Consider the following 15,719-nt stretch of genomic DNA (forward strand, 5'->3'; position numbering starts at 1 on the left):
ACAAGCACCCAGGTGTTGATGATGCTGTTGGTCTGTGGACCATGCTTCAAGTAGCAAGGTCCTATACCATCACCCTCTCCTTCTCATTCCCATAATCATATAAGCATGCTCCTAACCTCATATTAAAATAAAAAAAAACACTTAACTTCAAATACCCATTCAAATATTACCCTATTTCTCTTATTCACTTCAGAGCAAAACTTCTCAAAGAGTCATCTACTTGTCTCCACTTCTTTACCTTCATTTATTCTTTTTTCCCCTCATTGATTCCCCAACTCACCCCAATATGACTTCTATTACCCTTATGCAAATGAAGCTACTCTTGTCAAAGCCAATTAGGATGACCATGTTGCCAATACAGTGGACATATCTCTCATCATCCATTCTGCTCCTCAGTATCGTTCCTTAAAACTTTTTTCACCTGAATGTGACTTCTCCTGGTTTTCTTTCTACCTTACTGATCACTATTTTTCAGTGTTCATTTTTTACCCCTCCTTCTCTACTCAACTTTAGTCTAATTGTTGGAGAGCCTCAAGGCTCAGCCCATGTTCCTTTTCTGTGTACACTCTCTTCCAAGATGATCTCATCCCATCTTGTGTCTTTAAATATCATCTATATGAGGATGGCTGCAAAATTTATATCTCTAGGCAAATCTTCTCTCCTGACCTCCAGGCTTGTGTATCCAATTGTCTTTGTGATACCTCCTCTAACAATATGACTAATGGACAGCTCACACTTAAGCATCCAAAAGTGAAGCCTTGATTTCCTCCCCTCCTCAAACCCACATCTAGTCTAGTGCTTATTCTAGTCTTCCTGCATCAGCAAATGGTGCCACCATTTACCCAGTTGTTCAAGCCAAAATCCTAGTCATCCATAATTATTTCTTATTTTCCATCACACTCCACATCCAACTCATCACCAAGTTTTTTTGTTTCTACCTCTAAATAAAATATATCTCAAACACTGTCATAATGATGTTTTGGTCAAGGACACACCCATATATATGAGTAGTGAAGTGGGAATATTTTTCTGTGATTCCCCAAATGATGTAGGGAACTTTTGAGTGAGTGAGTGCTGGGATCATGTCTTGTGAGACCAAAGAATGGAAACATGGACCCAGGAGAGGCGAAGAGTTTTAAAAAGGGGATAGTTTATTAGAGACAGGAGAAGAGGTTGCAGCTCCTGAGTGGGAGGGGGTCCCAAATGGGGGTGCCTAGTGACTGAGGCAAAAGCTCTTATGTTTATACCTTCCCTTGCCTGCTTGGGGAAGGAGGCTGGAGCCTTCTAATAGAATTCATCTATTAGATTTGTTCTGTTTGCTCATCCTGAAGGGATTAATGAAATAACCCATTCCTATCTAGCAGATCTGCTCCTTTGTTCGGCCAGAAAGGATTTGAGGTTATCTATTAACCTCTAGGGTAATTCTCATGTCTCTGTCCTGGAGTGAAGGAGACATTCCAGGACCTGGAGTTTCAGGATATGGCTGCTTTTTTGTTTATTCCACCAGGGACCCCCTGTCTACCTAGCAACATACTAACTATCCTGTCTCAGTAGTGCCATAAGATTATAATGGAGCTGAACAATTCCTATTGCCTGGTGATGTTAGCCATCCTGACATCATAGCACAGCACCTTACATGTTTGTGGTGATGCTGGTGTAAACAAATATATTGTGCTGCCATTCATATAAGAGTATAGCACATAAATTATGTATAGTATATCATACTTGATAATGATAATAAACGACTATGTTAGTGGTTTATGTGTTTACTGTGCTATATTTTTTATCGCTATTTTAGAGTGTACTCTTTCTACTTATGAAAAAAAACATTTGCTGTGAAACAGTATGCCATGTTATGCTGGCAGAAGCCTCATGCATCTCATGTTTACTGCATCTCTTGATTGCATCATTTTCTTATGCTTGACTTAATCTCGTGTTGTTTTGTATGGTAACATGCTGTTCAGATTGTAGCCTAGGAGCATTAAACTATAACATGTTGCTTAGGTGTGTAGTAGGTTATACCATCTAGGTATGTGTGAGTGCATGCTATGATGTTCGCACAATGAGGAAATTACCTAACAACATATTTCTCAGAAAAGTATCCCCATCGTTAAGTGGTGCATGATTGTATTTTTACCTCTATCATCTTCAATGTCCTTTCTGTTCAACTTACATTGTCTCTCTCCTGGATGATTTTAACATCTTCAACCTCTTATCCCTCTTTCAATCTGTTTACCACAAAGCAACCTGAGTGGTCTTTTACAAATATAAATCAGATTAACTCATTCTGCTGCTTAAAACCCCTCATTTCCCTGTCTCCTTATTGTTCTCAAAATAAAATACAAATTCTTTACTATGATTTCTGCAAAATTTGTCTCCTACAACTCTTCTTTCTCTCTAGATTTCACCCTCGTTGTGTTTCCAATTCCTAGGGCACTCTAAACCTGTTCAATCCTTTTGACTTTTGGACAATCTGTTTTCTGTGCCTGGAATACTTTCTCCCTACCTCTTTACGTGGCTGGCTCACTTTAAGCCTGTAGGCCTCAACTTACTAAATGTCATGTCCTTGGAGAAGCCTCCTTTATCTAAATTCTCTCTTTCCTCCCCCATAGTTACTCTCTGTCCTTTCACTTTCTTTCATAGTACTCATCACCATCTGCATTAATGTAATTATTTACCTCATTTACTTTTATGAAATATAAATCAGAAAATGAATGGTGTCTGTTTTGTTCCTGGCTATATAATCAGTGCCTAACACACTGTGTCTTGCACATAGTAGGCACACATGTTTATTGAGTTTATAAATGAATAAAAATAGCTAGTGATATATGTACCGAACATCATTTTGTGAAGACAACACAGGTTATAATGTAAATATTATAGCATTATAGTAGTTGTTTGTGTACTTTTAATATTTGCCCCTTTTCACTACTGCATTCTACTTACTGTCAGGAATCAAGGGTCTGAGTTCTCATTCCAACTCAGCCACTAACTTACTTACTTTGTGACTTTGGGCATCCTCTTCGCTCTTGGGGACTACATTTTCTCATCTGTAAAATGAGAAGGTTGGAGGAGATAATCTTTAAGATCTTTGACAACTCTGATATCTATGGATAAGTGATTGCTTAATACTATTAGGTATACAACAATTAGTGTGTTCATTGTGTAATTCACAACATGAGACTCAGAGAAGCTGGGTACTTACCCCAGGTTATCCACCAGTAGTGAATTCAGTTCTTTACTCAGTTCTGCATAAAGCCACAGCCACAGCAGGTAGGGACCAAAACAATGGCTTAGATGAAGTGGGGACTAGGAAGTAGAGGACCATAAGGTTGTGTGTGTAGCATGCCAGTGATGTCTTCATACAAGTCACCTTCAGGTTCTTCTTTCTGATGTCATATTTTAATTCCCTCTTGCTGAAACTATAATCTGTTTTTGTAATCTTATTCTTGCTTGACCTTCCCTGGGGGTTAGGAGCCTTGGATTCTTGTTTGGCTGTGCTACCTTGAGCAAATGTCTTTCAGTCTCTGGGCTTCAGTGTTCACGTTTGTAACAGGAGGCTAATTAACATTCCCTGTCATGGCTACCTTACAGGGTTATTGCAAGGATTATGTGGAATAATAATAGGTGTGAATGTGACCAACAATGTCAACTCTAAAGAGATGCAAAGGTGCCAGCCTGGGTTGCATTGCCCAGAGTTAGGGGCATCATGAAGAGGTGGGCGGTTTCTCCGTTTGCCTGTTTTGCTGATGTTCATTTGACTCATTCTCAGCAAAATAAGCAAATGGAAATTTCATCCACCAACAAGCTACCTTTCATATTCCTGAAGGTGTGAGGGAGAATCTTGGAACTGGGTGTGTGTGTGTGCGTGTGTAAGTGATACAAATAAGCGTGGAAAGCTTCAGAGGGTAAAGTGGATATTTCATCTTTTTTTATGACCTTAGACAGATCCCTTCCGACTTATACTCCTCTATTTACTGATCTATAAAATTGAGATATTAATTCCTGCCTCCATAGGGTTGTTCTGAGAAGTGAAAGTGATCATGATGATGAAAGCCCCAAGAAAGTACCCACTAGGAGAGAAGGCCCCAGGGGAGTATGCAGAGGGAGGGCTGGGGGAAGGGTGGCAGGAGAGTGCTGGCATGGCTCCACTGGGGCAGGATCTTATTATTCCGGAGGTTGGCCCAACATCTCTGGCAACTTTGGAGAGGACTTTTCGCTGATTCGACACAATTAGGGAGCCCCACAATAAACAGCGTCTAACTCCGGTACGGTGGGAGGCAGGCAGACGTGGCAGCTCTCCTCTCCAGACTGAGGTTATTCACCCCCATCTTCTCCCTGCACCCCACTTCCCAGTTTTCAAGCCTTGGCAGGGGACAAAGGCAGTCGGTTGGGACCCCCCTCCACTTCCACGGCGACCAAGCACTCCCAGAGCTGCGGGACAGAGAAGCAGAGCCTGCCGGCTGGGATGGAACAACCTGACTGAAGGCGAGGTCCAGGGTGGAGGGGATTGGGCTGTAGGGCTGTGGAGGAGGGGAGGCAGAGGGGGCGCTGGGGTTTTCGCGAGCTCCAGCCCTGCCAGTCCAGCCAGCTCAAGACAACCCGCGCCAGCCACTGGGGCCTCCGAGAAGCCGGACTTCACGGGCACCATGCAGTGGATAAGGGGCGGAACAGGAATGGTGAGTGCACATAACGCTGGCTTCCCCTGCTTGAGCCTCAGTCCCCTAGCCCCACCCCCAGCTTCTTCACCAGCCGCCATGCAGTGAGACCCCTAGCCTCTGCCCACCGCCCTCCCTGCTGTCCTTGAGACACCAGAGCTTGCTGTGGCCATTTTAAGAGCTCTTGCTTGCCTGCCTGCTGAAGAAAGCCCCCCTCCCATCCTCCTCCGCAATCCTACTGCCTCTTCCCCCACCCCAGAGATTGGGGTGGGATTGTAGTGGGGGTCACCCGGAATACCAGAAAGGCAAGGGGGCTGGCAGCGGGGCTCTGGGAGCAGTGAGGCTCAAAGGCTGCAGGCCAGCTGGAATGGGGTTGGGAGGGAGGGGGCAGTCACAAAGCCTGGGATTGTGGATAAAGCAGTATGGGAGAGCTGCATAGATTGCATGTACCCCCTTGCTTTGGTCAGTCCCAGGGCATGAGGGCCAGAGAGCCACTCTCAGGGAAGCTGCCTCTCGGAGCCCTGGAGCCCTTCTTTGCCTAGGTAAGGGTCACTCTGTCCATAGTTGGGGCTTTGTCAAGGGAAGACAGCTGCAGAAATCCTTATCCTGGGAATGGGTCTGGACCCCATTCATTTAAGAGAGCTCTCCCTCCCCCCAAGGAGTGTGCCTGTGTGTGTTTAGTACCATCTTCCAACAGTTCGTTTTATGCCATGTTGCTACCTTCTCCACCTGGAGACCTTGGAATGACTTCCCTTGCAGAGATGAAATGGTGACCGCATCTTGATGCCTCTCTGACTCAGCCAGGTGTAGCTCAAGTCTGGTCAGGGACTCTGGGGAGTGGGAGGCCCCTATGCCTTTGTCCTCAACTGGGAAGCATTGCAAGAGGGTCTTGGAGGGCAGTTGGGTTGGGTCAGCAGGCACTGATGGCCATGCCAGCCCACACTTCTGCACTGCCACCCACAGCCTGCAGCTGAAGGAAAGTAGCCTAAAGCAGTTGGGCAAAAATGGATGTTTAACTCCTTTTTTGCTCCCATTCTGGAAGGGAGGAGGGAATCTGGCCTGGGCTAGGACTGTATTCAGAGGAGCCATGCCCTTCCTTTCCTCAGGGTTTCCCTTATACCTCTGTTTCAGTGGTTCTTGAAGGCATCCAATTTATATTCCTATATTCCAAGGCTTCAAGAGACTCTTGTTCCCAGACATCCCTCTTTCCCCAGGGTCCCATCAAGACTATTCCAAATGTTTGTAGAACCATAAAAGGTCAGAGGAGGAAAAGTCCTTCAATTCCTTGTCATCCGTACAGGAAAGCCGAGACCCAGAGAGTGGGAGAGACTCACCCAGGGTCACACAGCTCCATGAAGGCAAAGCTGAGTCTAGCACAGGAGTCTCCTGACTTTCTGTCACTGTCCTTTCCCACTGCTCCACAGAATCATCAGTTCAAATGGTGCTGAGAGAGGCAGAAAGGAACAAAGAGTCATGATCTTGGGAAAGGACTTCCTTTAGGATGAACTAATGCCATGAAATTTGCTTGAAAAAAAAATCATGCCAGTCCTGGTATTTCTGTCAGCTGGGGATGAGTGAGACTTCCCCCCTCTTCTAAATATATTGTAATATAGGGGTACAGAGCCAACATTGACAACAGAGTACATTAATGGAAAAATTTGAAGTTTTACCATTGTGAGAGAGAACAGAAAATAACAGGCACCTTGTGGAGACTATATAATTAAAGATTGACTGATGGGGAAATCTTATAATATTTTTATGGTACTGGAGTGGCAAATATTCTACAATGAAAACCTTTCTTTAGCTGTTTGTCATAATTCAAGTGATAGGAGTAGTAAACTCTTTTAGCCTGGGAGGCAGGAAGCCTCTAGTCTTAACCCTGCTACTGTTTGATAAGAATACATTGGACCTCAGTTTTCTCACTTAAATAAGGCTATTAAATAAGCCTTAAATAAGGCTATTAATGATCACCAAAATTCCTTCCAGATCTGAGATTCTTAGGTTCCTAGAAGTAAATGTCCGATAAAATTTAACTACCATGTTTCCTCGAAAATAAGACCTAACCGGAAAATAAGCCCTAGCATGATTTTTCAGGATGACATCCCCTGAACATAAGCCCTAATGTGTCTTTTGGAACAAACCTTAATATAAGACCCAGTCTTATTTTTGGGGAAACACGATAGTAGCTCATTATGAACAAAAATAGGGAGTGTATATTTAGCCACCATTTTATAATATGATTAGTCAAAGGGTCTTTGCTCCTTGTTCTTTCATTTGCAAAGTGTTTGAAATTCAGATTGAGCTTTTCATAACAGTGATATTTCTTTTCAGAACATTGGACTATTGTAACTGATTTTAAGTATCACATGCAAATGAAGGTCCTTGAACATAACATTAATCAGGATTTTATAGAATAAAAATATGTCTCAGTAGATAGTATTAAAAACTCAGTTCACTTTTGATGGTAAATTTTTCAGTATATTTATTCATAGCTTCTGCCTGCAATGTCAATTTGTGCTGGATTAGGTAGTGTGCCTAAGGTGGAAAGAATGCTGGTCTCAGAGTCACAAGTCTGAGGTTGAGGGCCTGGCTTTTACGATTCTCAGCTCTGAAATACTTGCCAGTTGTCAAACCTCTTTCATCCTCAGTATTCTCATCCATAAAATGTGGATAAAGTACCTAATCTCATAGGCACTATTGAGGTCATTAATTTGTTCAACAAAAATATAGAGTCCTCTGAGTTGGCATCGATCTAGGAGCTGGGGAGAGTCTCATAGATCTTACATCCTGGGGGTAGGGGGGGCTCACTAAACAATTTGTCAGGAGGTGCTAAGTGCTAAGAAGAAAAAGAAAACCTGGTAAGAGAATAGAGATAGGGGGTGGGATGATATATTAGATAAGCAGGGGCCTCTCTGATTAATGGACATTTGAGCAGAGATGTGAAGGAAATAAAGGAACAAGCTCTTATGCAACTGTTCAGGAGAAGAGGGTTCTTGGCATAAGAAACAGTGAGAGAGAGAGAGAGAGAGAGAGAGAGAGAGAGAGAGAGAGAGAGAGAGAGAGAGAGAGAGAGAGAAAGCATAACCGGTTTGTTTAAGGAACAGCAAGGAAGCCAGTGTCCTGGGACAATTAATCTGAATGAGATGGGTAGCTTTTGGAAGGTTTTGATCAAATAAGGGAGATAATCTGACTTAAATTTTAACAGGAGAATAGATTGTAGTGGTGCAAAGGAAAAAGCTGTGAGGAGGCTCTTAAACTGGCCAGGTCAGAGATGATTGTGGCTTGGGCCAAGGTGAAGATAATCTGTATAAAAAGACTGTGGCTTTTCCTTTGTAGCATAATTTGTAGATGGTCTATGTCTTTCTCCTTTCTGACCATCCATCTGGTTCGCAGATGGCTGAGTGTGGGGCTAGAATGAACAGAGTGGGTGGATGCATGCAAGAGCATTTTGTATCTAAGTCAATGATCAAAGTATTTGCTTTAAGTTCCCGGCCTCTGGTGGGGCTAGTTGAGGGTTGGTTCTATGTGGATTACCAGTGAATCAGTTCTTTGCTTCCTGGGATTCTGGAGAAGATTAAGTATATTATTAGTACTAGATATGGTACACTTAACATTTGTGATATCTGGAATGGGTCATTTTTAGTACTCTCTCTTCTATATGACAAAATTATTTTCAGTAATAATAACACTAACAATTATTTTCTTGATTTGTTTTTTTTTAATTTTCAAATAATTAACAATAAAAAGGAAGACTAAACTTCAATTTAAAAAATATTTAAATTTAGTAATATGATATGATCTAAAATGTACACTTACTGAACAAAAATGCTACACCTTGCAGTTTGTATTGTTTTCACTGTTTTTGATTTTAAGCAAAAATGAAAACTCCAATTTGTCACATAAATGAGAGATTCGAAGTAACTTACATTCTGTTTCTTTGACTTTACAATCACTGTGCTATCATTGTTTACTGTGAACCTACCATTAAAATGCTGGAACATATATAGTACCAGAGCTATTGCAGACAAGAAATGCACCAAACCTACCTTGAATCATTCTAAACCTTCACAAAATGAAATGAAATGAACACATGTAAAGTCTGTGTGTGTGTGTGTGTGTGTGTGTGTGTGTGTGTGTGTGTGTGATTGTGTAGGGGAGCAACTGTATAAGTGAAAGTTCTCTGAATTCAACTTCCATGCAGAATACAATATTATTAAAGGATAAGTAATAAAAGGTGCTAATTTGAAACTTCATATAGATTACTAAAACTCAGTAGTAATGACAATTGTTTAGAACTTTGACCAACAAAATATTTTTTCAGGGAGGAGTATTTTATTACAGACATTGTTTAAAATTGCTGGTGCATGGTGATAAAAAATACTTTGACTTTTAGTCTTTTAAAAAAATTCTCTATAGGTAGTGCACACCTTCATTGCTTCCACTAAGGGTTGTCCACTCCTAGTGTCCCACACTTTGTATGCCATGGCTTTGGAGAAGAATATGGAATCTTGGACTAAATCCCATGCCACATTTCATGTGACCTTTGTAAAAGCCACAACATTTGAGTTGGTGGAAATCTCTGCATAGGCAAGATGGGATGGCCAACTGATATGTTTAACAGTCTATCTATACTGGCTTGAAACACACAGGTTTTATTCTTTCACATAAAAATTTAGGAGATAGGCATACCTGGGACGGTACGGCAGCTTCAGGAAGTCTTTTGGGACTTCTCTGCTTTACCATCCCTAGCATTTGAATTTCACTCTTGAGGTTGCTTCATGGTTCAAGACAGGTGTTGAAACTCCAGAACATCTATTAACATCCACATTCTAGGCAGCAGGAAGGGCAAAAGAAGAGGAAAAGGACTTGATCCTCCCTTTGAGGTGGTATCTTAAACTAGTGCAGACCCAATCCACTCTGTTATCTAATTTGTGGAATTTCCATGGTGACAGTATATGAGTAGTTTCAGGCTTTACTCTCTACATTGCTCATGTTGCTTCTGGGCTGCCTCAGCACCTAGGTTTTTGTTTTATATGTTGGGTTGCTGCTTAAGATTTTGGAAAAGAGTTTTCTTTGACTTGCATTCTCCCTACCTCCCACACAAAAGTGTTTGAATATTGCTCATTTTTAAGGTTCTAAAAACTGAGTCTCAGAGAGGGAGTGTGGTTGACCCAAGACCACACAGCTACTCAGTAAGTGGGAAAGAATCCACATATCCTAATTCCCAGTTAAGTGTGTCTTGTACAATATTCATGAGATAAATTTAGTAGGGGGCAAGGGAAGGGAAGCTTACCTGTTATGTGCAAGTCATAATAAATGTTATCTCATTCAAGCCTCACATTATTCTCTAAAAAAACAGCTTTTAATGTCAACATTTGTTGGTTCATAAGTTGATGCAACAAATATTCACTGAACATCTACTATGTGTTCTTCTAGCCATTGGGGACACAGCAGAGAATGAAACAGAAAAATGGCCTTGCTTTCCCAGAGTTCATAGTTTAGTCCAGCTTGGAAACAGGGATAGAGAGTTTAAGTATCTAGCTCAGGGTTAAGTATAGGGCAGCATCACCTTTCCAATCCAGATTTATCTGACTACAAAAGCCTTACTCTTTTTACAACCCACCCATCCACTTATGACCCATCCATTCCCCATCCCTATTTACTCACTGATCTACTCATCCATCCGTCCGTCCACCCATCCATCCATCCGTCCATCCATCCATCCATCCATCCATTTATCCATCCATCCATCCATCCATCCAATGTATTTTTTGTTTACTTATAAACTGCTAGGTGCTGGCTATCCAGCAGGCAGAGTCACCTAACTTTCTCATTCTTCCTTGGTATCAGCAACATAGTATAATGGTTAGAAGCACAGACCCTGGAACAAGATTTCCTGCAGTCAAATATGTACTTGCTCTGGTCACTTATTGTCTGTGTGGTCTTGAGCAGCCCACTTAACCCCTTAGGATCCTCATCTTTAAAGTTGGGAGATAGTAGTACATACATATTTCATAGTGTTGTGCAGACTAAATGAATGAATACTTGTAAAATGCCTTGAACAGTGTCTGGCACAGAGTAAAAGGTATATAAATACTTATTATTTTTTATATCTCCTTCAGAGTCAGAGTTCATCTCAGCTCTCTCATAACCACCGCTTCATTTGTGTGGGATCACTGACTAATCATGTTATATTTCTCAGAGTTTTTTCTAGCTAATCTGAAAAAGAAATTTATGTCAATACTTAAAAAAAGTCAACATGTTCCCCCCTCCATGTAATAGATGCATACAAAAATATTTCTTTGTTGTGAATAGGTAATACATGCACATGGCATAAAATTCAAAGAGTGGGGAAAGGAATGGGGCAAAAGTTAAGTCTCCCTCCTGATCCTCCGTCACACAGTCCAGAGACAGTCACTATAATCAGTTTCTTAGGTGTTTGTATAGAGAGATTCTATGCCTTTACAAGCATTTACTTAGGTATACACACATATTTTTCTTTTCTTCATGCAGATAGTAGCATATCCTATAGTTCTGCACTTGCGTTTTTTTCAGTGAACAATATGTCTTGAAGACTGTTCTGTATTGGTACATACAGAGATGCCTCTTTTGTATGGCTACATAGGATTCTTTTGTGTCCCCTATTGATGGCCAATTAGTTTGTCTCCAGTCATTTGCTATGATAAACAATGCTGTGAGGGATTTTAACAGGTCATTTTAAGAAAATGGATGTTTTTAAGCAGCTACTATTTCCAGGGCACTATATACCAGGCTGAGGTGTGGGAAAACCAAAGACAAGATGTGGTTTATGGCTTCAAGAGCTAATGATTCAGGAGGGGATAAATAAAGTCAGCCTGGGTGAAATGCTATAGGGGTACCAAGAAGGACATGTGGGAGCACAGGGGAGCAAGGACATGATGGAGGAGGGTTTCAGAGGATTGGGCAAGGCTTCCTAGAAAAGATAGTATTTACTGTACCTTCAAGCCTTCACATGACAGAGTCAGCTTGGTGTGGCACAGTAGGTGAAGCAAGAAATGTTCCAAACAAAAGGAACAACATTAGACGAAATGAGGCATGAAAGTGTTAGTATGTTCTGGAAATAACATATGGGTGCTCTGGTGTGGCTGATGCCAGTAATTCTGGCAAGGTGGACTAGGGCCACATCAAGAAGGAATTTGAATGCCAGGTTCAAAAGCTTTGCCTGATAGAAAGAGGGCAATGACATGATGAGATTGAGTGGTACCTGTGACAGCTAGAAGCTATAAACACAGAGAGAGAGAGAGAGAGAGAGAGAGAGAGAGAGAGAGAGAGAGAGAGAGAGAGAGAGAGAGAGAGAGAGAGAGAGAGAGAGAAGTGACCCAGCTCAAGCAGTCAGGAGGAATTCCCTTACTCAGACTTTTTGTTCTATTAGGTCTTCAATTGATTGGGTGGGACCCAACTACGTTGGAGAGGGCAATCTGCTTTACTCAGTCTACCAATTCAAATGTTAATATCATCCAGAAACACTGTCACAGAAACACCCAGAATAATGTTTGGCCAAATGTCTGGGCACTCCATGGACCAGTCAAGCTGACACATAAAATTAATTATCACATATTACTTATCTTCCCAGTCTTCTGTGAGTATACAGGGGAGGGTTGTGTGAACTGTGCTATTCTCTACCCATATAGAGAATATTTATCATCCCTGACGGGACAGAGAGGATACACGCTTGGGCTAGCAGAATATGATCTTTTCTACTGCCCTGAATTCAGGCCTCAGAAGACCAGACCTAACTTTCCTCTTCTCTGAGTAGATCCAACAGGAATTTCTTTTTTTTTTTTTTAATTTATTGGGGTGACAATTGTTAGTGAAATTACATAGATTTCAGGTGTACAGTTCTGTATTACATCATCTATAAATCCCATTGTGTGTTCGCCACCCAGAGTCAGTTCTCCTTCCATCACCATATATTTGATCCCTCTTACCCTCTTCTCCCACCCCCCACCCACATCCACAAGGAACAATCCCTCCTGCCCCAGCCCAAAGCTTCCTTAATTCTCTGCTTGAGGAGAGAATGAAAAAGGCCTCCAAACAGCCCTGTGGCATGATGAGAGGAGTTTCCTAGGATCCCATTGCTCTTAGTTTGCTTATTGTACTGTTTTTGGTGTGTGTGTGTGTGTGTGTGTGTGTGTGTGTGTGTACATGACTAATTCTGCAAATGTTTAAGTTGTTCAGTAGTGGAAACCAGGAAGTGGGGGTAAATAAATTCATTCAGCGATCTCTAAGAAGTCCTACTGCCACGAAGAGACATTTTATCAAAGAGCTTATCTGACATACCAGGCAGTGACATTTAACACGTTGCATATGGATCACGAGAATCTTCGTTTTTTTCTGAGCCATGCGTTAAGGACGGATAATGAGAATTCTCATTTTTACTGTTGACTCTTTTTACTTTGCATATTTTATTGAATTATTTGTGTTTCGTTAATATCTAATGGGCAAATGTCGTTAATGAATAAAGTCTGCATCATATGTACACTTTTTAGAATTCATATTATTTTTTTTTCTAAAAAAATAGTGATTTTGAATTGGATACATTTTTTCACCCGTGAGTCATTTCACGTGTTACAGTCACAACAGTGGATGTACGAATAAACAGAGTTTTCCAGAACTGTAGTGATTTGTTTATAACATTTGGAACCTTAGTATCCCTTAGGCGATTTTGAATTATGTTATTTTTGGAAAAACACCGAATTATTTTATTTAACTCTTCGGTGATACCTCATGAATTACATATTGTAACCTCGTCAATGCAAAGTTATAGGAAGTTGAAAGGAATTATTTTCATGTTATTGGCCATAGTTACGCAACAATGCTACCATGCATTGCTATGTTCAACATATCATGCATTGCTATGCAACAATGCTGCCATTTGCGTTAGAATGGACTTTTTTCAAAGCCGCATTGTTCTCCATTGCACGATTCGAAATTTCAAAAGATTGGGCAGAGAGCAGTGAGAGGCCAAGACAGGGAGGTGAGACGAGTGGCGATAGGGAACCAGCTGTGAAAGTGCCTACGCAGCGGGCCCCCAAGGAAGACAATCCGGCCAGGCTCTCGGGAGGTTTGGCCACACATCATCTGGAGCCCATAGTGGGAAGAGGAAAGAAAAAATATCACACATGGGTGTGTAAAGAGTGAGCATCAAAAAAAGTGAGAAGTGAAACTCGGTACATATGCAATTTTTGCCGTGTCCCACTGCACAAAGGAAGCTGCTTTCTGCAGTATCACACCAGGAGGGATTACTAACATCATAGGTGAGTAAATCCTAAAAAATTCCATAGAAAAATAATAAATGACATAGAAGCATTTACGCTTTAAAGAGAAGAGTGCATTTTAAAGTAGTTTCTTTTAAAAACCTGCTGGAACAGAGGGGTATGAGGGATTTAAACCCCGCCATATGCCACGTGTTAAGCCGAGTCAGTTGTGTAGAGATTTGGGGAAAGATCCTATGAATTTGGATTACAATAAAAATAAAGGAAGCCACAGTGAGGCTTGTGGGCATTTGCGGGGAGGGGCAGGCATAGCATGTGCAAAGGCCTGAGGGATAGAAGGAAGACCAGTATGACTGGAGCACAGGAAGAGAGGGGGCAAGTGGTATGACAGGAAGGCAGAGAGTCAGGCAGGGATGGCTCACACAGGACCTTGTAGGCCCAGGGAGGGTGTGCATAAGCTACACTTAAAGGCAATGTGGTTCAGTGGTTCCTAGCACAAACTCTGGAACCATACTGCCTGGGTACAAATTATGGTTCTGCCACATCTTAGTTTTGTGATGTTGGACATGTTACCTAACCTTTCTGTGCCTCAGTTATGTCCTCTGAAAAATGGAGATAGTAAAGGTACTATTTATAGTGTTATTGTGAGGGTTAAGTGATTTAACATGCTCACAGTGTTTGACAGTGTCGGGCACTGGCAAATGCTATTTATTCTAAGTACTAGAGGAAGCATTTGAAGCAGTGGAACGATGGGATCTGCTTTGTGATTGGAGAAGTTGACTTTTGCAAACTCTATAGAGAATGGATTGAGGATGGTGAAAGTGGAGATGGCAAGCCCAATTGAAAGACTGCTGCAGAAATGAAGTCAGTGGAGTTTGAGAGAGGGGGGCATTGATTTTGGAGATAGAATCAATGGGAATTGCTGCTGGATTAATTGAGATAGGTGGAGGACAGGGAATAAAGGGAGATGATCGCTAGATTTCTGGCTCTGCAACTGACTAGCTGTGTGATTTGGGGCAAGGGATATAACCATCTTAATTAAGCTTCAGTTTCCTTATGTATTAGGGTTCTCCATAGAAATGGTATCAACAGAATGCATGTACTATTGTAAGATCTGCCAGTTAAGTTCACGAACTCATCCTAGAAAAAGTGTTACATACCTCATTGCTGAATATCACTAAGGTCACCTTCGAAGTACTCCCCTTGAGAAGCTGTGCACTGATGCCAGTGCCTAGTCCACCTTTCAAAGCAGTTTTGGAACTCTTTTTCTGGAATGGCCATCAGAGCTGTTGTCACATTACCCTTGACGTCCTGAATGTCATCAATATGTCTTCCTTTCAGTATTTCCTTTATCTTTGGGTAAAGAAAGAAGTCATTGGGAGCCAGATCCGGTGAGTAGGGAAGGTGTTCCAATACAGTTATTTGTTTGCTGGCTAAAAACTACCTCACAGACAGTGCCATGTGAGCTGGTGCATTGTCGTGATGCAAGAGCCATGAATTGTTGGCAAAAAGTTCAGATTGTTTTCGTCTTTCTCACGCAGCCTTTTCAGCACTTCCAAATAGTAAACTTGGTTAACTATCCACTTGGTATAAATTCATAATGAATAATCCCTCCTCTGATATCAGAAAAGTTTAGCAACATCGTTTTTACTCTTGATTTGCACTGATGGAACTTTTTTGGTCGTGAAGCATTAGCTGACTTCCATTGTGCACTTTGACGCTTTGTTTCAGGGTCATATTGGTACACCCATGTTTCATTACCAGTGATAACATGGCCCAAAACATCGTGTTGCCTCTTCAAAAGGTC

The 15,719-nt window shown here is 41.6% G+C and overlaps 1 protein-coding gene across 2 annotated transcripts in view; it reads left to right on the forward strand.

Moving 5' to 3' along the window:
* The window catches only part of ARHGEF9 (Cdc42 guanine nucleotide exchange factor 9), a 312,209-nt gene that overhangs the window by 124,253 nt on the left and 172,237 nt on the right, over positions 1-15,719 (forward strand). The window contains exon 1 of one of the 2 annotated variants that reach the window (XM_019715751.3): positions 4,181-4,679. The exons of the other annotated variant lie outside the window; for it this stretch is intronic. Coding sequence (XP_019571310.1) covers positions 4,650-4,679 — 30 coding nt within the window. The 5' untranslated portion in view covers positions 4,181-4,649. Of the gene's footprint in view, positions 1-4,180; positions 4,680-15,719 lie in introns of those variants that run through there. 2 annotated transcript variants of the gene reach the window in all.

This window comes from Rhinolophus sinicus, chromosome 18 (genome assembly GCF_057876585.1).
Source record: "Rhinolophus sinicus isolate RSI-liver-muscle chromosome 18, RSI-T2T, whole genome shotgun sequence".
NCBI lineage: Eukaryota > Metazoa > Chordata > Mammalia > Chiroptera > Rhinolophidae > Rhinolophus > Rhinolophus sinicus.